This window comes from Pleurodeles waltl, chromosome 2_2 (genome assembly GCF_031143425.1).
Source record: "Pleurodeles waltl isolate 20211129_DDA chromosome 2_2, aPleWal1.hap1.20221129, whole genome shotgun sequence".
Classification (NCBI taxonomy): Eukaryota; Metazoa; Chordata; class Amphibia; order Caudata; family Salamandridae; genus Pleurodeles; species Pleurodeles waltl.
This window is the reverse complement of record NC_090439.1, coordinates 499,247,951-499,275,077: the sequence shown is the minus strand read 5'-3', so window position 1 is coordinate 499,275,077 and position 27,127 is coordinate 499,247,951. Positions and strand designations below refer to the sequence as shown.

Sequence of the window (27,127 nt, the reverse complement as noted above, 5' to 3'; positions counted from 1 at the left end):
AAGGATTAGGAGATAGCGTTATCCCATCCAAAGCAGGTCTCATGCAACTCCTGCTTTAAGGACATTCAGTTCTATTTATTGCATAGGGTGTATCTCACCCCGGGGCACTTAAATAGTTGTTACCCCTCAGCGCAGATCACTTGTCTCTGCTGCCTCTCACTGTGAACAGACTTGCCATATGCTGTGATCCTGCCCCTCGCTGCAACATTATTGGTCCTCTTTTCGTGACACACTTCATGACGTGATGTCCCTGCCAGACCTGCAAACTTGGGAGGCCAGTGCACTGAGTATCTTTGGGTGCAAAAAGAGCCACAAGGTTTGCTCTCACTTTGCGACCCTGACCTAGAGGCCTGGATGGGGACTATGTGCAAGTGGGGACCGGCTGAAGAAGAGGCGCTTTTCAGTGAGTGCCAGAAGTGGGCATTGAATGGTAACATTGGACTTGCAGGATGATTATTTCCGTATCCCCGACCTGCCTGCGCACAGATGTTACCTGCAGTTCACGGTAAGCCTCAAGCACTGCCAGTTCACTGTGCATACCTTTGGACTTTCCAAAGCCCTAGGGTATTCACCAAGATGATGGCTGTGGCGGCAGATCGTCTGCGTAGATCAGGAGTGTCCGTCTTCCCCTATTTCGACGACTGGTTGTTGAAGGAGAGCTCCCTTCAGGCTATCGTCTCCCACCTCCAGACTAAAGCAAGCCGCCTGCATTTGCTAGGGTTCACTATAGACATGCCCAAGTCACACCTGACTCCCTCTCAGACGCTCCCTTTCGTTGGAGCTGTTCTGGACACCGTGCAGTTTAGGACTTAGCCTCCTGAGCGCTGAGTCGAGGATTTTCAAGCTATGATACTGATGTTTCAGCCTCTATCCTGGATTTCGATTAGACTGCCTCTGATGCTGCTGAGCCTCAAAGCATCCTGCCCAGAATCCTGCTGTTGGCACATGCTCGATGGCGTATGCCGGATCTGCAGTGGGACCTGAAGTTCCAGTGGGTGCAGCATCAGGAAAATCTCTCTGACATGGTCCAGATCTCAGAGGGAACTGCGTAAGATCTGCAGTGGTGGTTAACAAACTGCAGTTAGGTTGGAGTCAGACCCCTCTCCCTTCCCCAACCAAATCTGACAGTAATGACAGATGGGTCACTCCTGGGATGGAGCAGCCATCTGGGAGGGATGAAGATCAGAGGGATCTGGTCTCTGGTGGAAGCGGGAATCCACATGAACATGCTGGAGCTCGGTGCGGTGTGACTGGCATTGAAAGCCCTCTTCTGTCAGTCAAGGGACAGCTAGTGCAGGTGTTCATGACAACACCACCGCCATATAGCATTGCAACAAGCAGGGTGGGGGGGGGCGTTGTGAACCCTTTGTCAAGAGGCTCTACACCTGTAGGAAGCTAGCTATCTGTGTAGTGTGCCAAACGTACGGAGACACTATGTAGATAGTACAGGTGTCCCTCATTGGTTTACAGGGGTAACGTGACAATCCTAAAAGCTCTCTTTTCTGGTAGTGTGGACGAGCAGTTGGGAAACAAGAAGGTAGTGCTAAGCATTTGTTGAACACACAGTCGATAAATGACACACACACAAGAAGGAACTAGAGACTGATTGTTAAAAAAATAGCTACTTTGTTTATATTATGTTTCAACAACAGAATACTTTCAAAAGAATAAGTACTGTTGCACTTCCAAGGGACTTGCACAGGTAGAGGAGTGTGTGCCAATTGTACACATTGTTACCTATTTTTCGTGAAAGAGCACTGGCACTGGGGACCTGCTTAGCAGAAACCCATTGCACGGCAGTCGAAAAACCTCAGTACCAGTGAGCAAAAAGTGGACGTGACCATTTAAAAAAAGGGACACTTTACTACAACGTTTTTGGACATGGCTGGAACAGCAGGGCATATCCCTGGTAGTTCAACATCTGGCTGGCTCTTTGAACGCCCGAGCGAACAAACTCCGCTGAAAATGCTTATCGAATCACGTATGGCGTCTCCATGCAGAGGTGGCGCAAGGTCTCTTTCAGCTGTGGGGAGATCCTTGGTTAGATCTGTTTGTCTCCACTGTGAACGCGCAATGTCAGCATTTTTGCATGTTGGAATTTCCAAGGTGGCAATCACTCTGAGATGCTTTTTTGTCTTGAATGGAGCTGTGCACCTTTCTGCCAAGACCAGTCCTGCCCAGAGTTCTCAAAAAGGTCAGGACGGCCGGGCCCAAGGCATCCTTGTAGCTTCAGACTGGGCACATAGATTCTGGAATCCCAAGCTGTTAAGCATGGCCAGTGATCCTCTGATCAGAATGTCCCTTTGGGATGATCTTCTGTCGCAGCTTGGGAGTGTTCTTCACCCAAACCTGTCCACTCTTTGCCTTCTTGCGTGGATATAGAGTTGGCGCAGTTTACAGCTTTTGACCTTCCTCTCGAAGTCTGTCATTTAATCTTGGCAGCCAGGTGTCCCTCCACCGCAACAGTATGGAAGAAATTTGGGCATGGTGCACTGACAAGTCTGTTGAACTCCTTTCTACCCCTCTTTCTGAGGTCCTATTGTTCATTCCTTCACTTGTCCAGCAGAGCTCTGCTGTGGGCATGCTTAGGGGATATTTGTCTGCTATTTTGCCTTTCTTGAGGTTGCTTGATAAACCTTCCTTGTTTAAGTGATCTATTGTACATAGGTTCCTTGAAGGTCTGATTCAACTCTTTCCACCTTCCCAAATCATTAAGCCCTAATGGGATGTGAGTTTAGTTCTGACCTTTTAGATGTGCGCTTCCTTTGAGCCCCCTCACAAGTGTCCTGCCAGGCTTCTCACATTGAAAAAAGACTTTCTTGTGGCAATTACATCTACCTGCAAAGTGAGTGAGCTGTAGGCCTTATCATCTAAGCTGCCCTGCATTTCTGTCCATCCTGTCAAAGTGGTGTTTTGTCTCTCTTTTCTGCCAGAAGTGGTCACACCTTTTCATATACTGTATACCAATCTGTCACATTGCCTACTTTTTATGCACCCTCACATCCTGAGGGATGGCTCCACAATCTGGGCTCAAAAAGCGCGTTGGCGTTCTACCTTGATTGTGCAAAAGAGTTTTGGGTGGATGTCCTGCTCTTGGTAGGATATGTGGGTGTGAAAGAAGTTCTGGCAGGGCAAAAGTGGACCATCTCCAGATGGGTAATTCTCTGCATTAAAATCTGCTAGGCACTGACCAAAAAGCAACCATATGAGGGTTTGCATGCTCATTCCACCAGAGCCAAAGCTGGGACCACTGCGTTAGCATGTGGAGTTCCTGTTCTGAACATCTGTCAGGCAGCAATGTGGGCATCTCCATACACGTTTACCAAACACTACTGCTTGGACAGTCAGGTCCGTAGGGAAAGGCACTTTGCCCGTTTGGGTTCTGCAGGACTTTATTATTTGAATTTGGTTCGCAGATCAACCTCACTTGATGGTATTGCTTGAGTATCTAATCAGAGGTAAAGAATCTGCAGCTAGAAGTCTCTATCAGATGGACAAGTTACTTACCTTTGGTAATGCCTTATCTGGTTTGAGACTATATCTATCTGCAGTTTCCTTTCAGACCGACCCATCCTCCCAGCACTGTGAACTGATTACTAGGATCAGCGACTGCCCTTTCGGGGCCCTAGTTTTGACACACCAGTAGTCAATGTTCTTTATGGCTCTTTGTTTCTGGTGTGTTAAATTGTGAAAAGAAACTGACATCAGTGTGCCTGGGTGGTGTCTATACAGGGACAGCAAAATCCTTTCCAGTGCAGATGATGCCGGCGACTGATCAATGCCACCTACGGAGTGCAGGGGTACTTCTAACAAAAATCTTCCAGATCCAGTCTAACACCTGAGGAAAATTCAAAGATAAGGAATCTGCAGCTAGATATAGTCTCCACCAGATAAGGCGTTACCAAAGCTAAGTAACATGTCTGTTAATTCTAACCAATAAAATGTTTAATATAATCAATCATTAGATTTGTAAAGTGCAACATCTGCCCCGGGGAGTATCCAGGTGCTGTGGGTAATCGCTGCAAACTGGTATCTGCTCATCAAAGAGCTGTGTCTTGATCTTCCTCCTGAAGTCGAGGAGGGTGTGCCTGGTACGCATGTTCAGGGAGGGTGGGGTCGTTCCAGATCTTTGTGGCGAGGTAGGAGAAGGAGCCACCCTTAGCTGCGGCTGTGTCAAGCTCTCTGGACTTGAGCGAGGGTAGTGGAATGGAGCTCTCTGGTGGGCCAGTGGAAGAAGAGTCTGTGGTTGATGAGACTGGGTCAGATTTTTGAGGAGGGCTTTGTATGCGAGGGTGAGAGCCTTGAATTTGCACCTCTTGAGCACAGGCAGCCAGTGGAGGGCTTTGGGGTGGTTGGGGGAAGAGAGTCATGCTGGTCCACCTGGGGAGGTCCAGGACGAGTCTCGCTGCTACATTCTGGATGGTCTGAAGGAAGTGGAGGAGTTGGGAAGGGAGTGTGGTGTAAATAGCATATCTGTAGTCTAATCTGCTGGTGATGATGGCTTGGGTTACCGTCTTTCTGGTTTCAAAGGGGAGCCATTTGAAGATATTCCATAGCATGCGGAGGTTTGGAAGCTAGAGGCGGCCGCTACATTTATCTGTTATTGAAGGTGAGTTTGCTGTCAAAGATGGCACCAGGATTGCGGGTGTGGTCGAGTTGGGCATTGTCCAAGTTTGGAGGGCCTCAAGGAGTCGTCCCAGAAGGAGGTATTGTCTGTCTTGTCTTGTCTTGTCTGTGTTCAGTATCAAACAGTTGGATTTCATCCATTTGGTGACTTGGGTCATGGCATTGCTGAAATTGTCTTTAGGGGTGGCTTGGTCTTCGGAAAGGGAGAGTATGAGTTGAGTGTCATCGGCATATGACAAGATGTTGAGTCCGTGGGAGTGAACAATCTCAGTCAACGATGTCCGTTAGGTGTTGAAAAAGGTGCGACTTAGTGAGGATCCCTTGGGGATGCCACATACGGTGCTCTTTGATTCTGAGGTAAAAGGTGGGAGGCGGACTCTCTGGTTGCATTCTGTGAGAAAGGCATGTATCCATTTGAGGGTGTTGCTTCGGATCCCTATGTGGTGGAGTCTGGAGTTGAGGGTGTAGTGGGAGATGGTGTGGAACGCAGTGGAGAGGTTAAGGAGGATCTGGACCGCCTTCTATCCGTGGTCGAGAAGGGACCTCATGATGTCCGTTGCGGCGATAAGGGCAGTGTCGATGCTTTAGTTGATGCAGAAGTCACATTGGGAGGTGTCCAGTAGATGGTGTCTTCTCAGGTGTTCGTAGAGCTTGTTGTTGATGGCTTTTTCCAGGAACGTAGCTGGGAAGGGGAGCAGTGAAATAGGGAGGTGATGTTTGAGTTTGCTGGGGTTGGCGGATAGTTTCTTAAGGAGTGGCGTGACCTCTGGTTGCTTCCATGTTTCGGGAATGGTGGCAGTCCTGATGGAGATTTTGAGGATGGGGGTGAGGATGCTGCTGATTTACTTCTGGCCCAGTGTAGGAAGTTGGCTCTGTATATACTATCTCAAAGTGAGAGATAGTGGGCACAGAGTCCAAGGGTTCCCCTTATAGGTTGATATTGGCAAAACTAGATAATACTAATGCTCTATTTTGTGGTAGTGTGGTCGATCAGTAGGCTTATAAGAGGGTAGTGTTAAGCATTTGTTGTACACACTCAGGCAATAAATGAGGAACATACACTCAAAGACTTAACTCCAGGCCAATAGTTTTTATATAGAAAAATATATTTTCTTAATTTATTTTAGAACCACAAGATTCAAGATTTGCGGTAAGTACATAAAATGCAAGGTACTTCACACAGGTAAGTATAGAACTTTGATTTCAAACAGTAGTACACAAAGTTTAGGTTAAAATGGCAATAAGCTATTTTAAAAGTGGACACTGCAAAAAATCAACAGTTCCTGGGGGAGGTAAGTAAGGTTAAGTTTCTGAGGTAAGTGAAGCACTTACAAGTTCAGTTTCCTAGCCATAGGCAGCCCACCGTTGGGGAATCAAGGCCACCCCAAAGTCACCACACCAGCAACACAGGGCCGGTCAGGTGTAGAGATCAAAGGAGGGCCCAAAGCACATAGGCGCCTATGGAGAACAGGGGTGCTCTGGTTCCGGTCTGCTGGCAGGTAAGTACCTGTGTCCTCAGGGAGCAGACCAGGGGAGTTTTGTAGAGCACCAGGGGGCGGGAGGGGGGACACAAACAGGCACACAAAACACACCCTCAGCAGCACAGGGGCAGCTGGGTGCAGTGCACAAAGTAGGCGTTGGGTTTGCTATAGGAAGCAATTGAGGGACCAGGGTGACTTAGGCGATGTAGGCAGGGCACAGGGAGGCTTCTTGGGCCAGTCACCGACTATGCTAGGAAGAGGGCCGTCTGCTGGTCACTCCTGCACTGGAAGGTGGTTCCTCTCTGTCCTGGGGGCTGTGGGTGCAGTGCTTCCTCCAGGCGTCTGGTTCCTTGTTACCAGCCTGTCGCAGTCAGGGGGAGCCTCTGGATCCTCTCTGCAGGCGTCGCTGTGGTGATGCAGTGGGGTCGACTCATGTTACTCATGTCGTCGAAGTGCCTGGGAGCCCTCTCTGCGGTGTTTGTTCTCTGGAGCTTGAGCCGTGGGCGTCGGGTGCAGAGTGAGAAGTCACACGCTTCCAGCGGGAATGAAGAGTTCTTTTTAAAGTAGCAAAGCTTTTGCTGTTTTTGAATAGTGCCGCTGTTCTTGGGAGTTTCCTGGTCCTTCGGGTTCAGAGCAGTCCTCTGAGTCCTCCAAGGTTGCTGGTCCCTGTCGGATGCGTCTCTGTGCAGGTTCTTTGAGTCTGGAGACAGGATGGTAGGGCTGGGGCCAAGTCAGTTGGTGTCTCCGTCGTCTCTGCGGGGCTTTCATGTCCGCAGTCCTCCTTTTTTCAGGTTGCAGGAATCTGATTTCCTGGGTTCAGGGTCTCCCCTAAATACTAAACACATAGGCGCCTATGGAGAAAAGGGGTGCTACGGTTCCGGTCTGCCGACAGGTAAGTGCCTGTGTCTTCGGAGGGCAGACTAGGGGGGTTTTGTAGAGCACTGGGGAGGGACACAAACAGGCACGCCAAAACACACCCTCAGCGGCACAGGGGCGGCCAGGTGCAGTGTGCTTAGTAGGCATCGGGTTTTCTGTAGAAATCAATGGAGGGACCCGGGGGTCATTCTAGTGATGCAGGCAGGGCACAAGGGGGCTTCTCGGGCCAGCCACCGACTGGGCTGGGCAGAGGGTCGCCTGATGGTCACTCCTGCACTGGAGTTCGGGTTCTTTCGGTCCTGGGGGCTGCGGGTGCAGTGCTTGGTCCAGGCGTTGGGTTCTTTGTTCCAGGCAGTCGCGGTCAGGGGGAGCCTCTGTATCCTCTCTGCAGGCGTTGCTGTGGGGGTGCAGGGAGGTCGTCTCATGTAACTCATGAGGTCGCAGTCGCCTGGGAGTCCTCTCTGCGGTGTTGGTTCTCTGGAGCTTGAGCCGGGGGCGTCGGGTGCAGTGTGAGAAGTCTCACGCTTCTGGCGGGAAGAGTGAGTTGTTTAAAAGTTGTTTCTTTGTTGCAAAAATGTTGCTGTTGGTGAACGGAGCCGCTGTTCTCTGGAGTTTCTTGGTCCTTCGGTTTCAGACCAGTCCTCTGAGTCTTTAGAGGTCGCTGGTCCCTATCGGATGCGTCGCTGTGCGGGTTCTTTGAGTCTGGAGACTCTGCAGGGCTTTCAGGTCAGCAGTCCTTCTTCTTTGTGTAGGTTTAGGGAATCTGATTTCCTGGGTTCTGTGTCGCCCCTAAATACTAAATTTAGGGGCGTGTTTAGGTCAGGAGGGCAGTAGCCAATGCCTACTGTCCTGGAGGGTGGCTACACCCTCTTTGTGCCTCCTTCCTGAGGGGAGGGGGGCACATCCCTAATCCTATTGAGTGAATCCTCCAATCTCAAGATGGAGGATTTCTAAAGGCAGGGGTCATCTCAGCTCAGGGCACCTTAGGCGCAGTCCTGACTGGTGGGTGACTCCTCCTTGTTTTTCTCATTATCTCCTCCAGCCTTGCCGCCAGAAGTGGGGTCAGTGGCAGGAGGGGTGGGCATCTCCACTAGCTGGGTTGCCCTGGGGTGCTGTAACAAAAGGGATGAGCCCTTGAGGATCACCGCCAGGTTTTACAGTTCCTGCAGGGGGAGGTGTGAAGCACCTCCACCCAGTACAGGTTTTGTTCCTGGCCACAAAGGCACTCTTTCCACGTGGCCAGAAACTCATCTGGTCGTGGCAGGCTGTCAGAAACCGGTCAGCCTAGCACTAGGAGTCGGACTGGTATTCAGGGGGCATCTCTAAGATGCCCTCTGGGTGCACTTTACAATAACTTCCACACTGGCATCAGTGTGCATTTATTGTGCTGAGAAGTTTGATACCAAACTTCCCAGATTTCAGTGTAGCCATTATGGAACTGTGGAGTTCGTGTTTGACAAACTCCCAGACCATATACTCATTATGGCTACCCTGCACTTACAATGTCTAAAGTTTTGCTTAGACACTGTAGGGGCATAGTGCTCATGCACATATACTCTCACCTGTGGTATAGTGCACCCTGCCTTAGGGCTGTAAAGCCTGCTAGAGGGGTGACTTAACTATGCCACAGGCAGTGAGAGGTGGGCATGGCACCCTGAGGGGAGTGCCATGTCAACTTAGTCATTTTCTCCCCACCAACACACACAAGCTGTGCGGCAGTGTGCATGTGCTGAGTGAGGGGGTCCCCAGGGTAGCATAAAACATGCTGCAGTGCTTAGAGACCTTCTCTGGCAACAGGGCCCTTGGTACCATGGGTACCATTTACAAGGGACTTATCTGTGTGCCAGGGCTGTGCCAATTGTGGGAACAAAGGTACAGTTTAGGGAAAGAAAAATGGTGCTGGGTCCTGGTTAGCAGGGTCCCAGCACACTTTCAATCATAACTTGGCATCAACAAAAGGCACAAAGTCAGGGGGTAACCATGCCAAGGAAGGCATTTCCTTACACCCAGGTGGAAGAAGTTGTGGAGGCATGGGTTGTTGGGTTAGCCGGAGTGGGTTGACTTCTTAATGACTTCTGTTTCCTGGATGGATAGAGGCTGCTTGTCAGTGAACAGGTGACTGGGAGAGGCGTCTGATGGGGCCAGTAGGTGTTCCATGCTGGTGGGTTAGGGTGAAAGTTTCTGTAAATCGCTGTGATTTTGTCATGGAAGTAGTTGGCTAGTGAGTCGTAGAGGGTCAGAGAGGGTTGGATTGGATTTCGGGGGCTACTGGAAGGAGAACTCCAATTTTGAAAAGTTCCTTTGGGTGGTTGGTGCTTTCCTTTATGCAGCGGAGTAGGGTGTCCTTTTTTGCTTCTCTGAGGCAGAGATATTTTATCAGTGCTTCTTTGAAAGTGGTGCGGTCTGCTGGTCTTTGCTGATGTGCCACTGTCTTTCTAGCTGTTTGCATTCTTTGGTGAGTGTACAGGGCTCAGGGTGAACCTCCTTGTGGGCTGCCTGGATCTTCTGGAGGTGGAGTTCATGGTGGGGGCGACTTTGTTGGTGCCATTGAGGATCTCAGATAGTTTGGATGCGTCTTGTTCAAGGTTGCAAGAGAAGATGGGTTTGCTGGAGTAGAAGGCAGTGGACCATTGGGTCTCAGTAATTTTTCCCCATTTGCAGGGGGAAGGTGGGGTGTGAGCCAGGTCTTGGTGATGAACATCAGGTCTGAACTGAAGCTTTTTATGGAGTCCTATAATTCTGTGACTTGTTTACAGAGCGATCTTGCGTTGAGCAGTATGCAGTGGAGTTGTTTCTCGGGCTTGGAGTGCCGAGGTGGGGGGCCAGTGGAGTTATTGGTGTATCAGGTTAAGTGGCATTGGGGGCTGGATTATTTAAAAATAGTCTCTCTACCCAGCATGGGCTCATTATTAAAATATTACCACCTTGGTTTTGCTCATTCAAGTCAGGCTGTTTAATAGTGGATTGAATTACTTCATTTTTTTTATTAGAAATCTTTTTTGTGGTGATTTTTATATAGGTGTTACAATTAGAGTAGCAAACGTGGGATAAATGATTAGTTATGTATTTTACCAATATTCCGTAAACTAATGATGTCTTTGTAAAAAATTTACAAAGTGTTTACTCAATTTAGGGAGACTCTAACTGCGCAGTTGGATCTGGCTATAACCAAAGCTGAATCTGAACAACTCGCTCGAGGACTCTTAGAGGAGCAGTGTTTTGAATTGACGCAAGAGAACAAAAAAGCAGCTACACGGAGTAGGCAAGATGTTTCTGACAAAGACCAGACTGTTCGTAAGGTAAGTTATTTAAGAATTATTTACAAATGAGACCTGCAACTTAATTGTCTTGAAGCCTGTACAGTTAATTATTGAAAACGTCGATTTCATGGAGTTGTTACACATGAGGATGAGGTTTATAATGGTTTTAGGAAGATTTTCTTAACTATTCAAAGGAAACTAGGGCCGAAATGTAGACTTTCTTTCGAAGTACTGTTGCTCTTTGTGGAAAAGTGCCCTTTTTGCCATGATCACCCCCATTTTTTGCCCTATTAGAACTATTGACACTTTTTGACAAAGTGTGCACTAAGCCCCTACTAACCATGCCCCCAATGCCAGTGCTCTTTCCCTTAAAACAAGGGAAGCCAATTGGCAAGGACTTTAGCACCGCTCTAAATTCCTGGTAAATCGTACCCCTGGTACGTAGTGCATGAGTAATAATGGGGGTCCCTGAAGGCTGCAACATGTATTGTGCCACCCTAAGGGACACATTGTCAAACTCACTCACTGCCACTTCAGGATACATGAAATGGGGCAAACCATTTTGAAAATACAACTTTGCACATGTCCTGTTCAATACACTGCATAAAATATATGCAAGTCACCCCTACAGCAGGCCTTGAAAGCCCTAAGGCAGGGTGCATTATATTACATATGAGGGCATCTCTGCATGTGCAGATATGCCCCTGTGATGTCTAGTTCAATTACTTGATATTGCAAGTAATCAGGCTGCCATTGTAAGGACATATACTGGGCACTGTTCATTACGAGTTACCCAGCTACATGCTGGCTGCACTGAAACTAATGGTTTTTGGTATCAAACGCCTCGTCTTAATAAATCCATACTGATTCCCTTATCAGATTATTTATGACATGCACCCAGAGGGCACCTTAGAGGTGCCCCCTGAAAACCTAGTAGACCCTTAGTGTGCTGGCTGACAGGTCTCGACCAGCCTGCCCCCACAGCCAAGTTTAGAACCCCCTGCAGGGTGGGTACTCCTAAGGAGGTGGTGTCAGACAGAGGTACAAACTTCATGTCTACAGTCCGTTTGAGCTTCTGTTTGGACATCCAGTTAGGGGTTCACTTGCTCTTGTAAGAGAGGGTTGGGAGCAACCTCTCAAATCCCCCCAGCAAGACATAGTGGATTATGTACTTGGCCTCATATCTAGAATGGCAAAGCAGATGGAGAGGGCAACCAAAAACCTTGAGGCTTGGCAAGAACTGCAAAAGCAGTGGCATGATGAAAAGGCTGTGCTTACTGTTTATCAGCCAGGTCAGAAAGTGTCAGAGAATGCATCAAAGCAGAAGTGCAAATGATGCTTGAGTTGGGAGTCATTGATCGTTCAGACAGCCCTTGGGCTAGTCATGTAGTCTTGGTGCCTCAGCCTCACTCCCAAAATGGAAAAGGAGAAATTAGTTTTGTGTTGATTACAGAGGCCTCAATGCAGTCATCAAGACTGATGCCCATCCAATTCCAAAGGCAGATGAACTAATAGATACGTTGGCCACAGCCAAGTATCTCAGCACATTTGACTTGACTGCAGGATATTGGCAGATCAAGTGATCTGATGTTGTAAAAGCCAAAACCTCATTCTCCACACCTAGTGGGCATTGTCACTTCACAGTGATGCCCTTTAATCTGACGAATGCCCCTGCAACATTTCAAAGGCTGGTGAACAAAGTTCTCCATGGTTTGGAAATCTTCAGTGCAGCTCATCTAGAGAATATAGCTGTCTTTAGCTCCACCTGGGAGGATCACCTGGTCCACCTTGGAACTGTGCTAGATGCCTTAGAAATGGCAGGCCTCACTATCAAGGCATTCAAATGCCAGATAGGGCAGGGAAAGGGGTTTATTTGGGCCACCTGGTAGGCGGAGGCCAAATTCAGCCCTTGTAGGGCAAAATCCAAATCATAATGGTTTGAGTTGCCCCTACCACTCAGACCCAAGTCAGAGCCTTCTCAGGCCTGACTTGATACTGTAAAAGGGTCATACAATTGTATGACTCTATTGCAGCCTCCTTAAGTGACCTCACATCCAAAAGTATGCCCAAGAAAGTCTTTTGGACAGCTAGCTGCCAGAAAGCCTTTGATGACACGATACAGCAAATGTGCTCTGCTCCCATTCTAAAAAGCCCTGACTATCCAAAACAATTAATTGTTCAGATGGATGCTACAGATGTAGGGGCAGGGGCAGTGCTTTCTGAACTTAACGAAGAGTGCCAGGGTCAGCCTGTTGCTTTGATAAGTAGAAGGTTGACCCTCCAGAGAAAAGCGTTGGTCATCCTTTGAAAGGGAGGCCTTTGCTGTGGTCTGGGCCTTATAGAAGCTGAGCCCATACCTGTTTGGCTCTCACTTCCTTGTCCAAACAAACCACAAGCCCCTCCTGTGGCTTAAGCAAATGAAAGGTGAGAATCCTAAACTGATGAGGTGGTCCATCTCCCTACAAGAAATGGACTGTATTTGGAACATAGACCTGGGTGTAACCACTCCAATGTAGATGGACTTTCCAGATATTTCCACTTAGACAATGAAGACTCAACCGGGCAAGGTTAGTCTTATTGTCCTTCGTTTGGGGGAAGGATGGGTAGGAATGTCCCTTTTTCTGGCATGGTTGCCCCCACTTTTTGCCTGTTGTCAGTGTGCTTAGGCTGTTTTCACTGTGATCTTCCTAACCAGGACCCCAGTGATTGTGCTCTCTCCTCTAAATGTGGTTGTCTTGGTACTCTTTACACCCCACATATAGGTGTATCCTTGTAAGTCCCTAGTATATGGTACCCAGGGCATTAATTGCACCAAGGAATCCCCCATGGGCTGCAGCACATAACCCATGGGAGCCCTTGCAAACTGTCTCTGCAGGCCTGCCGTTTACAGCTTGCCTGAAAAGGTGCATGCACCCTTCCACTGCTGGTCACTACACCAGGTCACTGTAAGTCACCACTAAGTAGGCCCTTTCAGCTGTAAGGGCATGGTGCAGGTCCCCGTGTGTGTGGGCACTCCTTCAAGAGCTGAGGTGCCCCTATGGACTCCAGTTCCGATTGCCTCCACTTCGTAAGTGCAGGAAAGCCATTTTAGCTATGTACTGGCTATAAGTCACTACTTGTGGTCCAGTTACATAATGATAACTCAGAACCTAGGCATGTTAGGTATCAAACATGTCAGAATCATAAACCCAGTACAGATGCCAGTATTGGCGGCATGATCCCATGCACTGTGGGGGATCCTTAGAGGATCCCACCAGTATTGCTTCTATGTTCTGCTTTCCTTCTCTTATCTTACGACCGAGCTTACAAAACCTCTCTGGAATGCACTTCTTAGTTTAAAGAAGACAATTATTGTTATTATTACTTCACCACGAGGTTCCTGAGAGACGAAATTAGTAGGTTGGAAGCACACGTTCAAAAGTAGTCGCAGCAATGAAAGCAAAATATATCAAAGTACTTCTCAGTTGCAATGTACACAGCAAATACATGTGATTATATTATAGCTTCAAAGCAAAGCATAAAAGTCAAAATTGCATCACCGTAGGGTAGGGCTGTAGGGCCTATAACTCAGCTTCATCTTTCTGGGGCTTCAAGTTGGTGACTCTGTTCAACTGCGAGAAAGAGATTTTCTACCCAAACGGGGACAGGCAACTGATGTCCGTTCCTGTCTGAAGTCAAGATAGTTTCTATCTAACTCTGCTGTTGTCCCGAGCCATCACTAAAAGCAAACTCAGTGTGAGAACCGAAGAAACTTGGAGAGTGGCCAATTCTCCAAGCCTCACTCGTTCTCAGACTTGTTTGAGAGGTAAACACAAAATCTGCGTGCTCTTATCAGCTAGGGTCTGGTGTGAAAAACACAGCTTGGTCTATCATGTGGAAAAACACAGCTTGGAAAAACACAGCTCATCTGCAATGTCTCAACTGCAGTGTCTTGACTCCACGTTAAAGCCAATAGGCAGCTAACCTAAATACCAAATGTAATGTCTAATGCCATGTCAAAGCCAGAAGGCAGCTAAACCCAAATACCAAATGTAATGTCTAATGTCCTGTTAAAGCCAATAGGCAGCTAAAATGAACACAGCATGTAATGTGCTACTGGTGAACATTGAGCAACTAATATGCGCAGTGGTGAAACACAAAGTAATTGGTCAAACACAATTAATAGCATCACATCCTACCAGTCTTCCAGAGGCCGCTGGGAGAATCGGTCTTGTCAGGTTAAGCAGATGTCTGTGTCCCCCTCTGATAGGTGATCTCCTTGCACAGTGGCCAGGCCCCTTTTTGGGCTGTTTAGGGGCTCTCTTGTGGGTAGGTCCCCAGATTCGGCATGCAAGATTCCGGCAGGACTCCTCTGTAAATACCTCTTCTGCTTCTGGCCACCAGGACCACTGCTGGACTTTACAGGAATTGAACAAGACTGCAACACCGAGACAACCTCTCCTTGCAGCATTGTTTCCGTGCTCCTGTCAGCAACTTGCAACATTTCCACGGATTTGCGTTCTCTGGAGTCGGCAAAACTTCAGCTGCACCAAAGAAGCAAGAAGGAATCTCCATTGGATTGAAGGAGTCACTGCCTTGCATCTGCAGGCACCTAGGGCAACAACGTCCGACTCCTGGGATCTGCTGTCCTCTGGACCTGCGAAGATTCCTCAACACAGGTGGTGGTTCTAAGGCGTCCTCTGGGTCGTCGCTGCCACCTATCCAGCTTGGGAGACAGTGAGTCCTCGCCTCTTCCTCCAAGAGAGAACCCCTGTGCACTGCGACTATTGCAGCAACCAAGACTTGTTAACGCCTGCTCGGAGTGATCTTCAGACTTGAAGTAGCCCCATCCCCCAGAACTCTATCTGTGCAAATACAATCTCCTCTCTGCTGCACCAGCAACGTGGAACTCCTGTTCAGGTGTTCCGCCTGGGCCTGGCTGCCACTTACTGTGCTTGCTGCCAGTGGGTTGCTCATGGGGGCTCCGAATGCTCTGCTGGCTCTACTGTCTTCTGAGGGTCAGCCCGGACTCCCCTCCAAGGGTTGAGTCCCCAGGGCTTTGCTGGTCCTCTTCAGCTCTGCAAATCTCCAACAGCTCCAGTTGCATTTGCTTGTGCTTGTTGGTGGTCCTCCTGACCGTTGACTTGTCTGCAAACAGGAGACTGTTGAGGGACAGCTCCTAGGCGACGTCAGGGACTCCTCTGCAGCTCCTGGACTCCGCAGCTGGACTTCATCCACCACTGTCAACCCAGCTCTTCACCCATATAAGGGTGGGCATTGCTTACTGCCCCATGTCAGGCTATGGGATGACCATGTAACTTATCTCTGCTCTCCAGGTCATTGGGGATTTTCTAGATAATTACCTTGTGGGTTCCACTCTAACTCAGCCCTTGGCTAATTACTACATAGTCTCTGGGGGTCACCCAATCTTGCATTCGACTTTTTTAGTATATGGTTAGGGTCCTTGCTATTTTATGCTATTTCCTAATACTTACCTGTGTATATTTTGTGTATACTTATCTCCATAAGGGAGTTTACCTATAGTAATCTAGTTTGGTATTCTATAATAACGTACCTTTATTTTTGCAACACTGTTTGGTTCCTTTCATGTGTGATAAGTTACAGTGTGATGACTGGGATTGCAAGTGCTTCACACTCCTCCTAGATAAGTCTTGGGTACTCACCACAGCAACCACTAAAGAGCCCTTACTACATAGACACTGTAACACTAATAAGGGTTGACCACCACACACTGGGCAAGCCTCCAAAAACCTGAAAGCTATTCAGCATTGCGATGTGAACTGTAACACAAAGCAGCGGACTTCTCAGCGCCGGTCCCATTCCAAGTAGAAATCAACAGCACTTCGGAAGTTGTCTCCGAGGCGGATCTTCCTAACTGTCAAAAACCTTAGGTTAGTTGAAAAAGAAACAAAAGTCCAAGCAGAACTTGGCCCCTTCCCACCACTCTTCAGAGAAGGTGCGTGTGCTTCACCCTTACCTCATGGTCTTGCTTCCACTCCTTTGAGGAGACGATTTAGTCTCTGTTACTAATACTCCTGGTATTCTTGGTCCCATTGGCTACCTTGCATGAAGTTGAAGCTTTTTATATGGCCTTGATGCACATCTTTGCCATACTTTCAGGTCACTTTCTTGTGCCTTTGGACTCCTAGGGTTCAGCCTTGGTGTTATCTAGACTCCCCTAACCCATATCAGGTTCTGAACCGGGATCAGCCGATCGTTTTATTGCCACTGGTGAAGGAGAAGGACCCCATCCCATCAATCTGTCTGACTCAACAGGGCCATGTCCAGATCTTAACATGCCACAATTAATACTGAACCCATCACACTGAAATACACTCCCATTACCGCATATCTGCGCATACATTGCACCAGCGTTTCAGCTCAGGCTCTATTCAGAGCCAGCCATTTGGGATGGCAATGGAGGGGATGGGGAAGAACTTGTCCCTCCTTATGGTTCAGATGATTAGCACATGGAATTACAGGAAGGCAGTGGGCTGGACTCCTCACCAAACACTAGGTTGGCTTGTTCCCCCTACAGCAGCGACACAGGGGAGAGTATTTCCTTCACCACAGTAATTAAGAGCTGCTGTGGTCCTTGTTAATTACCTTCTGACTTTTGAGTTTAAAAGGAGCATTCTCACAGAGGTACTGCAGTCTGGATAGGTACCAACCATACTTTTGACCGTACTTAAATGAAGGCATTACTTAAAGACTGTTGGGTACTTGTGCTGAGCCATGCTCTGGCTCCCCATTCAACTAGCAAGTTGCCCATCGCCATGGACCTACTAAAGGCAACCCATATTTTTTTACCCAGCATCCTACGCTGATAAACGTGGAGGTACAGGCGTCAGCCAGCAAAGTAAACCCTAATTACTTAACAACCAATTCTTCTGCGGGAGTGTCGAAGTGGACACTTTGGCATGAGTATGTTCTCCTCAGCCAGTCTTGCTGAGGTCATTTAATGCAAACTTTCTACTGGGGCCTTACACCCACACACTGGTAGGTGAGATGTTACCTGCCGTCCCTGAAGACCTACGCCCTTCATTAGCCCAAATCATTCAAGATGGCTTTGATTCAGCCAAATTCCTCATCTGTTCAGGTCTAGATAACCGATTGATACCAGACCATTCAGGGCTATGGGAAACTAGTGTGGTTGATGAGGCCCACTGGCTTTGCGGGGTACGTCTAGGCATCCTTAATGGAAATGCCTTTCGATGACTCCCACCTGTTTGGTGAAAATGCAGACTTGGCTGTGGACAAGTTTAAAGTAAGCCAAACCACAGCATGTTCTCTGGGTTTTTAGCTCCAGTCTGGCAACCCCAAAACACTTTTGCCCTTTTAGGAGATATGCCATGAGCCTGTTGAATCTATAGTGCAAGCTACAGCTGCCCATGCAAAAGGCTGTCCAAACGGCCATCAGGGACAGCATTACTCCCAATCGTCTGCCATTCCCGGCAATGACAGCAAAGCTGCTGTAGTGTGCCCTTAGCGGCATAAAGCCATCCACTTCCTACAGGGTAGTAAAACATCACATCTGCCAAATAAGTCCTGCAGATTCTCTTACAGGGCTACTCCCTTTGATTCCTTTTCAACCCACCACACCTGCAGGGGCACTTCGTGGATGTTTAATGCTATAAGGTGCAAGTTCTTTTGGCAAAAGGTGTCGTAGGGGAGGTTACCTGTCCCAGAAGTAAGAACTCAGTGTTATTCTCTTGAGATTTCTGCCCTATCCTTAGTCTTTACAATTCAAGATCCTCACCCTTGCTGTAGTTCTACCTGCCTTGAATCCTGACGACTGGATGGTGGCATTAGAGCTGTAGAACGCTTAGTTTCACATCCTCGTCCTGAAGGCCCTTAGGTACTGCCTGCAGTGCAAGGTGAGCCATAAATACTTTCACTGGCTGTGCTCCCTTTCCGCCTCTCTAGTGCCCCTCATGTGTTCAGAAAGGTGCTTGCAGTGGTCGCTGCCCATCTGTGGAAGTTAGAGGTACCAGTTTTGCCCTAACTTGAAGATTGTCTGTTAAAGGCTATCTTGTCACAGTCCGTCAAGGATCACCTCCAGAAGGCGGCAAGCCTTTTCACATCATTGGTGTTAACAATCAGCCTGCTGAAGTCATACCTGACTCCTCCGCAAGGACTCCACTTCATATGAACAACCCTGGATATGGTGCTCTTTGGACCCTTTCCTCTGGAATGAGTCCGGAACGTTCAGGCTATGATCCTGATCTTCCAACTTCTGTCCTGGGTCTCAGTGACGGTGGATATGAGGCTTCCTGGCTTACTAGGCTCCTTCATCTTGCTCGTCAGCTATGCCTGGTGGCACATGCAGGATGTGTTGGAGTTGACCCTCCATACTGCACTTTGCTTTGAAACTTGATCAGACCATTGTTCTTTTGCTTTATGCTCTTTTGACTTTGTTGATGTCCATAGACTCTATTTTTTGGATCCCAAGTGAGCACTCAGTTTTTACATTGATCACCCAGTGGACAGTGAGCCATGTGTGGGGTTCTCTGGTGTAAAGAAAGGCAGGGTGGCTCAGAAACTAACCATACCTCGATTGACAGTCCTCTGCATTAAGTTCAGCTACGCATTTCCAAAGCTGCAGCCTCTAGAAGGCCTACAGGCTCATTCCACCAGACACAAAGCAGCTATCGCTGCTTTGGCATGTAGAGTTACTTTCATTCATATTTGTGAGGCATCTGTATAGGCATCAGTGCATTTACTCAGCAGTGAGGTACATCGAGAGGGACCTTTTGCCTGCTCAGTCCTGTAAGAAATGTAATTTGAGTCATTCCACAAATCCTCCACTTTGGGTAGCTCTGTTATCTATTTAAAAGGTGAGGAATCTGCAGTTAGAAGTATCCATCAGAAGAACAAGTTACTTACCTATGGTCACCTTCTTTGTGGTTGATACTCTTTCTAACCGCAGATTCCGCACCCCAGTCCTAGGTCCCCATTTTCTAATGTGGGCTTTTCTATCTAAACTTAACCCTATTTTGGAAGCTGTGCACTGGTTTGTTAGATCTGCGTATATCCTTTGCACCTAAGATTGCGCAAGACTTCATGAAGGAAACTGACGTCAGTGAGCTTGGGTTCCTCTTATATGTGGCACAGTTTGTCATGCTTAGAGCAGAATGGAGTTGCATGGCACCACTTGTCGGGAGCACTGTTCTTAATTTTCTAAATCCAACCTGGTTCCTGAAGATATTCCAAAGGTGAGGTATTTGTGGTTAGTGTAGCCACCTGAGAGCGCTCCATCAAAGGAAAATGTGTACTTCTTCACCAGTGACACCAAACGTTATTTAAAAAGTTCTTCTGAAGCCATAGTAATGTCATCCAGGATGACATATCACCACCTGAAATTAAACCTGCTAAGAATGGCATTTCTGCTCATCTCTCATTACAAAAGGTTCAAACAAGAAATGTCACTTTATTGAAAGCATCTTTATTGAAAGTTTCAACAACTACAGAAAATATATCAGTCTCAAAGTTCATGGTAAACAGCAACAAAACAGTTATGACAAATTTATGGTCGTAGGAGCCTGCATACAAATCTAACAGCAGATATATAGAGACGGAATGGGTAAGGGCAATCTGTTGTCATTCCATCATGACATGAGTTCAGCAGGCCCCAGCAGAAAAAGGGGGGGAAGGAGGGAGATAAAAGGGAGGAGAGAGCGTAACCAGATGAAAAGTACATCAGCAAAGTCAAAAGAACATAAAGCAAAGGAACAATGGTCTGATCAGGTTTGAAAGCGAAGTGCAGTATGGAGGGGTCCACTCCAACACATCCTGAAGTCTCACGTAAGTAACATGTGTGGTAGGAGTGTGTGTAGTGCTATGTGTAGTGCCATCATGGAGCGTCAAAGGAACACCTCCAGTACTCTGTTTAGGCAGGTTAAAACAGGTGAATTCTATGTGTGATAGTTAAGGAGTGAGTGGGTGCCAAGTTCTTTGAAATTTAGCATCTGTTCCTGATAGTTTGTTTGGGATTTGCTCCATTGCCATCACATACCATAAACATATTATCCACTGCGCCAATGAGGGTGTGGTTGTTTCTTTCCAAGCTAAGCCTATCAGTTGTCTAGCTGCCTAGAGCATGTGGCTTGTGAGCATCCAGTCGGCATGGGTCATGTTCGTTAGGTTCAGAGGTAGTAGTCCCAATATCGCAGTGAGGCACACTGCCAAAGGGGATAGCCTGTCACTTCTTTTATGTGACTTAAGATTTCCCTCTAGAAGGTATTGATGAGGGTGCAAGTCCACCAAATATATATGAAGGTGCCCAACTCCAGGCCACAGCGCCAGCACAGGGCCGATGCGCCAGGGTACATGGCCAATAGGCAGGAAGGTGTCTAATACCATTGATACATTAGATTATAGGCAATTTCCAACAAAGCCAGACTATGGCACGTTTTGGGAATATGATGCCACAGGGCATCCCACTGCTTAGACGTTATTTCCTCAGAGGCTTTAGCAGAATTCCAGTATGTTTGGTATGGGTGCGTGCCAAGGGGAATTGTGTGTTGAAGTGTTAGGTAAGTGTTAGTTATGAGACCCGGGTAGCCATCATAAGTTCTAACTAAGTTTTTCAAATGTGGTTCATGGTCGAATGACCTCAGGGTAGAGAGAAAGGTGTAGTGCCCAATACCTCAACTGGAGATATTGCATTCTAACCGATTTAGGGAGATGGTACTCCAGCTTACATTGCTGAAAGGTTTTCAGTTGAGGCCATAGAATAGATCTTGTAATGTCCTACAATCTTTGTTTGTCCAGTCTCTGAAAGCTTGGGGTGACAGGGCGGGGGGGGGAGTCTGGATTGCGGGAACTTGGGGTGTTAGTTGAGGGGAAGGTGGTCAGCCCCTTCTTTAGAGCTACTTTGTCCCAGATCCCTACAACAGGCTTAGTCGATGTAGCTGCGTACACACTGCATAGCCAAGCATGTCTAGGCAGCCAAGCCATGTCTTATAGCCATCGGCACGCCTTGCCCTATCCGTGTGGAACCAGTGGCATTCACTTTCCTGGGCCATGCATACTGAGATGAATCGTAAATGCGCTGCCCAGAAATACTCAGTAAGGTTAGGGCATACCAGGCCTCCCCAGTCCATAGCCAGCATCCGGGTGTATTAGAAATGTGGGGCCTATTCCCATTCCATATGCTGAATCGGTGTAGAGAGAGACAGAAATAAGTATAATACTTGGGGAAGGATGTTTGTTTTAGCCACATTTACCTGTACCAACCATGTGGTATAAAGGGATTTCAGGCGCTGAAGGTCCACCCCAATTACGTGGGGAATTGGAGGCTAATTAGCAGCCGTCCAAGTGGAAAGCGTGGGTGTCAGATTGAGTCCTAGTTAGCTGGTTGATCCCGATGACCAATGAAAGGGTGCCACCTTCTGTAACCCTGGGACCTCAGTTTTCAATGTCGTCAGGTTTAAAAGGCTGGATTTGTTGAAACCCGAGGTGGCAGCAAGGGATTTGAGGCATGAGATCACTGCTGGGAGTGAAGTGGGAAGGGCATGTTAAAGTGAGGACCAGATCATCCGCAAAGAGATTAACCTTATGCATCACCTCCCCTAAAGGGATTCCTTCTGTGTTCTCTGTGTGTCGAATAATATTAATAGTTCAATTGCTAGGGCAAAAGGAAGCTGTCCAAGAGGCAGCAGTCAACCCAGACCGTATCCACTGGTGCCGTGTAGGAGGCCATAATCTTGGAGACCATTGTGGGGCCCAACCCAATTTTCTGCAGGACAGAACAGAGGAAGGCCCAGTTCATTCTGTCAAAGGCCTTCTCCACATCATGCGAGAGAAGGCAAGCCAAGATCAGATGGCACTGTACCTTTTCCACAAAGTGTGCCTCCTTGCACGCATTGTCAGCCTCCTCACACTTACAAACAAACCGCATCTGATCAGGATTGACCAGGCCAGGCTGATAGCGGTCGTTTAGTGGCCAGGACCTTAGTGTAAAGTTTGGTGTCAATATTTAAAAGTGTTATGGGGCGGTAGGAGGCGCAGAGTGTACAAACCTTTCCCGGTTTGGAGATAAGAGAGAGCTCCGCCGCAGCCATGGAGGATGTAAGACCCCTAGTGTGAGTAAAAAAGTTAATAGCCTGGTCCAGGGGTCACCCAGCTCAGGGAAGAACATTCTAGGAAAGTTGGCCGGGAGGCAATCCAGCCCTGGTGTTTTTCCTAGCAGTAGAGATCTGAGAGCATGGAAGAATTCTTCTCTCATAAAGAAATGCTATTTAACACCAACCTGAAAATAGTTGATCGCAAAATTTCTGAGCTTCATCTCTAAAAAGCACCTGAATTACATTAGTGTGATAACTGTCTCACAAAGGAGGAGCATAAGTCCAGCTTAGAATCCATTCACCCCACATACCAACTTCTAAGGAATATATGCCTGCAAAATACATAGTTAGCGCAAAGAAGAGCTGTTACACTGTGCCTGGGAAATTGTAAAGTAGAAACAACTGTAAGGAGTACATTATCCACCACATCACTAACCCCATAATGTAAAGTTAGTGGAGTAGTGTAATTGTCTGATGATACCCTGTGGCTCTGTATTCTTATTATCTGTCACACCAGATATATAAAGATGTCTGTAGCTAAACACTGAAAAGAAGAGTGATTGACAAGTTTCATTTAAGTTTCAAGAACCGTAGTGGAACTCTTAAAGATGTTGGTGTTTTTGGACTTCAAAAAACAATTACTTCACCACCATTTTTACATTATAACATAAATAGTTCACAGGGTTGATATCGCCGGTTTAACAGTACCTAAATATCATTTACATTGGCATTTTCATACATTAGTGATTCTCATAATATCACTTTATTTTTCCTACTAAAAAATATTATACACTTTGCTATTGGAAACTAGGAAACATAGGGAGGAAATGAGGAAACGCTCTCTTACGGCAGCAACAGCTCTATTTGTGCGCCAGCTATATTAGTCAGAAGGGTTTGCACAAGCATCTGGAGTCTGTCCTGTAATACGCCATTACCCCCAGGGCTCAGAAATGTGGTGCACCTGACTGTTGCACCTCTGTGGCACATCTGTAATACGACCCCTAATGTTGAGTGTATTTGGCAGAGATTTCTTGTAAGCGTCTACAAGTTCTGGTCTTTAAGCATTAGCTAGAAATGGTGTGGTCCTTCATTCAGCTTCTAGTGTTTTGCGTCATTAGGGTTCTGTTTTCAGCAGTGCACCACATATTTCAAGCATAAGCATCAATTATAGCAGATGGATATTTTCCAATTCTTCTCTTCTCCACCAACACCAGTGCATTAAAAACTAGGATCTTGACTTATATTGCTAGCGAAAGTAGGTTCTTCCCCTGGCGCTGCTTTATCAACATATCAAAGTAAGACTGGAAAGGTGAAGAAATAAGGTAGTCTTTTATGCTTTGATGAAGTAGGCAGTTTTTTTTACTGTAAGTATATTTTTTAACATAAATATTGATAATACTAACCTTTTTTAAATGGCTCAATATTAAATGTTGGCATATGATACACAGTAATATTGAGTTTAGTAAAGCTGTTGTTTTTCTTTGCCCATACTTAGCTGGAGGAAACAACTAGTATGTTAACCAAAGATGTTCAAACACTAAGAAAAGAAAATGTACTGCTTCTTGAAAAGGCAAGAAAAGCTGAAGAAGGTAAATTTGGTAATGTTGGCGAGTTATTCTCATTTAAGTTCACGGTATTTGAGATTTTAATGTTTCTGTTGTACATGAATCCATTTACTTCTATTACATTTTTCTAAGTTTCACACAGCAGATACTGGACCACCTAGTGGTCGAGCTGTGCTCATTCCTCCTCATACATACTCAAGAACTGGGGAACTGTTCCAGCTTTGCGGTTTTCCTTTTAGTAAATTTCTGTTCTCTCCAATGCTGCCTTGCAGTTTTTGCTTCAGAAAACTCACATTTTGTGTTCAAGTGATACCTGTAATGCACCAAGCAGTTTGGAGCACCTGATCCACGTGTTTACTTTGTCCCTTTTTAAGTGAACAGTCATCCAGTTTTCACCTATCTGTATGCTTTTATCTTGACTACACCTTGTCTCCGCAAATAATTCCCTTCCTGTAATGTTTTCAAATACTACCTGAAAAAAACATACATTTCTTCAAGCGATCTTAGTTCCCCTGTGTGGATAAATCTTGGTTTCTGATGGATCCTTCCTACCACAGAATACTCATCTTCAGTGTATGCACCTTCAAGTATCTGGAAAAAAATCCCCCCTAGCAATAGCTCTCTGGCACTATCAAATCACATCATGATCCTCCAGTTGAGGCTGCTGCGGAGCCCCAGAAGCCACTTTAGTTTGTCATGTAACCTCCTCATCTCCAAGAACATGTGGCACATGCAAACCCTACAGTAGACCCTGAAGTCCCAATAATAGGCCTCACATCAGGGCTGCCTTTCTGACTCCATTTAGGTCTTGAAGGAGATGGCACATGATTTGCAATGGTGGCAGGCAGATGTCAACCTGTCCTGAAGTTGCCACTTTGTTCCCCACCAAAGTTCACTTTGGTGACATGTGCATTGCTGCTGGGTTGGGGCGAGGGGAGTCATCTGGAAGAGGTGGCTATTAGAGGCCTCTGGTCTTCAGTGGAGAGAGAGCTCCACATCATCCTTTTAGAGCTTCTGTCGATCCAGCTCACCTTAGAAGCTTAACCATACATCAAGGGGAGGCGAGTAGAGTTCCTCATGGACATTACAACCCTCAGGTAGTACTGCAACAAGCATGGATTTGTGGGGTGGAGGTCCTTAATGTGTGCAGAATGACCAGCTAAATGCATTGATTTGCCAACTAGGGTAGCTGATTACATCCCTGCTGCCAGGGCACCCTTCAATAGAGTCAATTTACTCTGAGTGCTGAGACTATTTTGTTTCTTGCTTGGTGTGGTGCATGTTACACCAACCCCCTTGCAAGCCAAACTTTGTAATGTTATTTTATTTGTTCTTTCGTTAGCCCAACAAGGCCTTACGGTCTGCACTGTGACAGGTTTTCAAAACCATTAGGCATTTGTGTACTTAAATTACAAACCATCTTTCTCACAGGTTGCAATGTGTTAAATAAGAGATTTGATTCATGTTTCCTCCTCCCCCCCCCCCCCCCCCCCTCCCCTCAAAGATGTTTATTATGCCTCAGTGGGACCTAAACTTTGGTTTGTCTCTTCTCATGTGCATGCTCTTCAAACATGTGCAAAACATTTCCTTCAGCATCTGAAGTCTCTTCCTCTTTGCTTGCAATTATTCCTGTACACAGTGTGAATGAACTGCAGGCACTTTCATTGCAGCATCTCTACACTGTAGGAAAGTACCCTCTTTCTTGGCATGGTTACCCCCAGTTTCTGCCTGATCTCAGTGTGTTTGACAGTGTTCACTGGGATCCTGCTAACCAGGACCCCAGTGATTATGCCCTCTCTCCCAAAAGTCTGTATTTCACCCACAGTTGGCATACTGGTGCCCCCTTATAACTCACTAATATATGGTACCCAGGGCATTGGGGTTCCAGAGGATCCCTTTGGGCTGCAGCATATATTTTGCCACTCATAGGGAGTCCATGCAAAGGCTTCTGCAGAACTGCCATTGCAGCCTGTGTGAAAAGGTGCAAGCACCCTTTCACTGCCATTTTCACTGCACCAGGTCACTTATAAGTCACCCCTAGAGCAGGGCCCCCAGCCCTGGCGGCAGGGTACAAAGTACCTGTGTGTGAGGGCACCCCTGCACTAGAAGAGGTGCCCACATGAACTCCAGGCCCATTTTCCCGGACTTTGTAAGTGCGGGCGCCATTTTATGTGAGTCCTGTACATAGGCCACAACCTATGCCCAGCTACATAATGGTAACTCCGAACATAGGCATGTTTGGTATGAAACATGTTTGAATCATACCCCAAGGCTTTTCCAAGCATTGGCTGTATGATTCTATGCACTCTGGGGGCTCCTTAGAGGACCCCCAGTATTGCCATGCAAGTCTTCTGAGGTTTTCCCAGGCAGCCCCAGCTACTGCCACCTCAGACAGGTTTCTGCCCTCCTGTTGCTTGAAAAGCTCGAGCCCAGGAAAGCAGAACAAAGGATTCCCTTTGGGAGAGGGGTGTTACACCCTCTCCCTTTGGAAATAGGCGTTACAGGCTGGGGAGGGGTAGCCTCCCCCAGTCACTGGAAATGCTTCGAAGGGCACATTTGGTGTCCTCCTTGCATAAACCAGTCTAAACCGGTTCAGGGACCCCCTCCTCTGGTGCGAAACTGGACAAAGGAAAGGGGAGTGACCACTCCCTTGTCCACCACCACCCCAGGGGTGGTGCTCAGAGCTCCTCCAGAGGGTCCTTGTGTTTTGCCATGTTGGGTTCAAGGTTTGCAGGGAACTCTGCAGCATCTGAGTGGCCAGTGCCAGCAGGTGATGTCAGAGCCCTCCCCTGACAAGGTGCTTACCTGGCTAGGTGATCAATCCTCCTTTCAGGGCTATTTAGGGTCTCTCCTATAGATAGTTCCTCAGATTCGAATTGCAGGACTCCAGCAGGAATCCTCTGCATCCTCCACTTCGACTTCTCACTGAAGAAACTGCACCTCGACCCTCCAGAACCTACAAGCTGCAAAAAAGACACCTCCTGCAACATTGTATCTCCGGCTCCTGCCAGCAACTGCAACAGTTTCCTGGTTGTGCATCCTCTGAAGACAGCCCGTCTTCAGCCTGCATCAGAAGGAAGAAGAAATCTCCCTTGGGATGAAGCAGTCACTCCCCTGTTTCTACAGGCTCCAACTGCGATGACGACCAGCTGCGTGATTACCTCTCCTGCTAAGCTCTGTGGATTGTGCATCACGGGTGGTGGACTGAAGTGGTCCCGACGGTCCTCTCTTCCAGCTGTCCCACTTTGGTG

The 27,127-nt window shown here is 47.4% G+C and overlaps 1 protein-coding gene across 1 annotated transcript in view; it reads left to right on the top strand.

Moving 5' to 3' along the window:
* ROCK1 (Rho associated coiled-coil containing protein kinase 1) overlaps positions 1-27,127 on the top strand; it is a 1,374,854-nt gene that overhangs the window by 1,068,650 nt on the left and 279,077 nt on the right. Inside the window, exons 23-24 of the mRNA XM_069219991.1 lie at positions 10,117-10,282; positions 23,807-23,900. Of these exons, the coding sequence (XP_069076092.1) occupies positions 10,117-10,282; positions 23,807-23,900 (260 nt within the window). The remainder of the gene's footprint in view (positions 1-10,116; positions 10,283-23,806; positions 23,901-27,127) is intronic.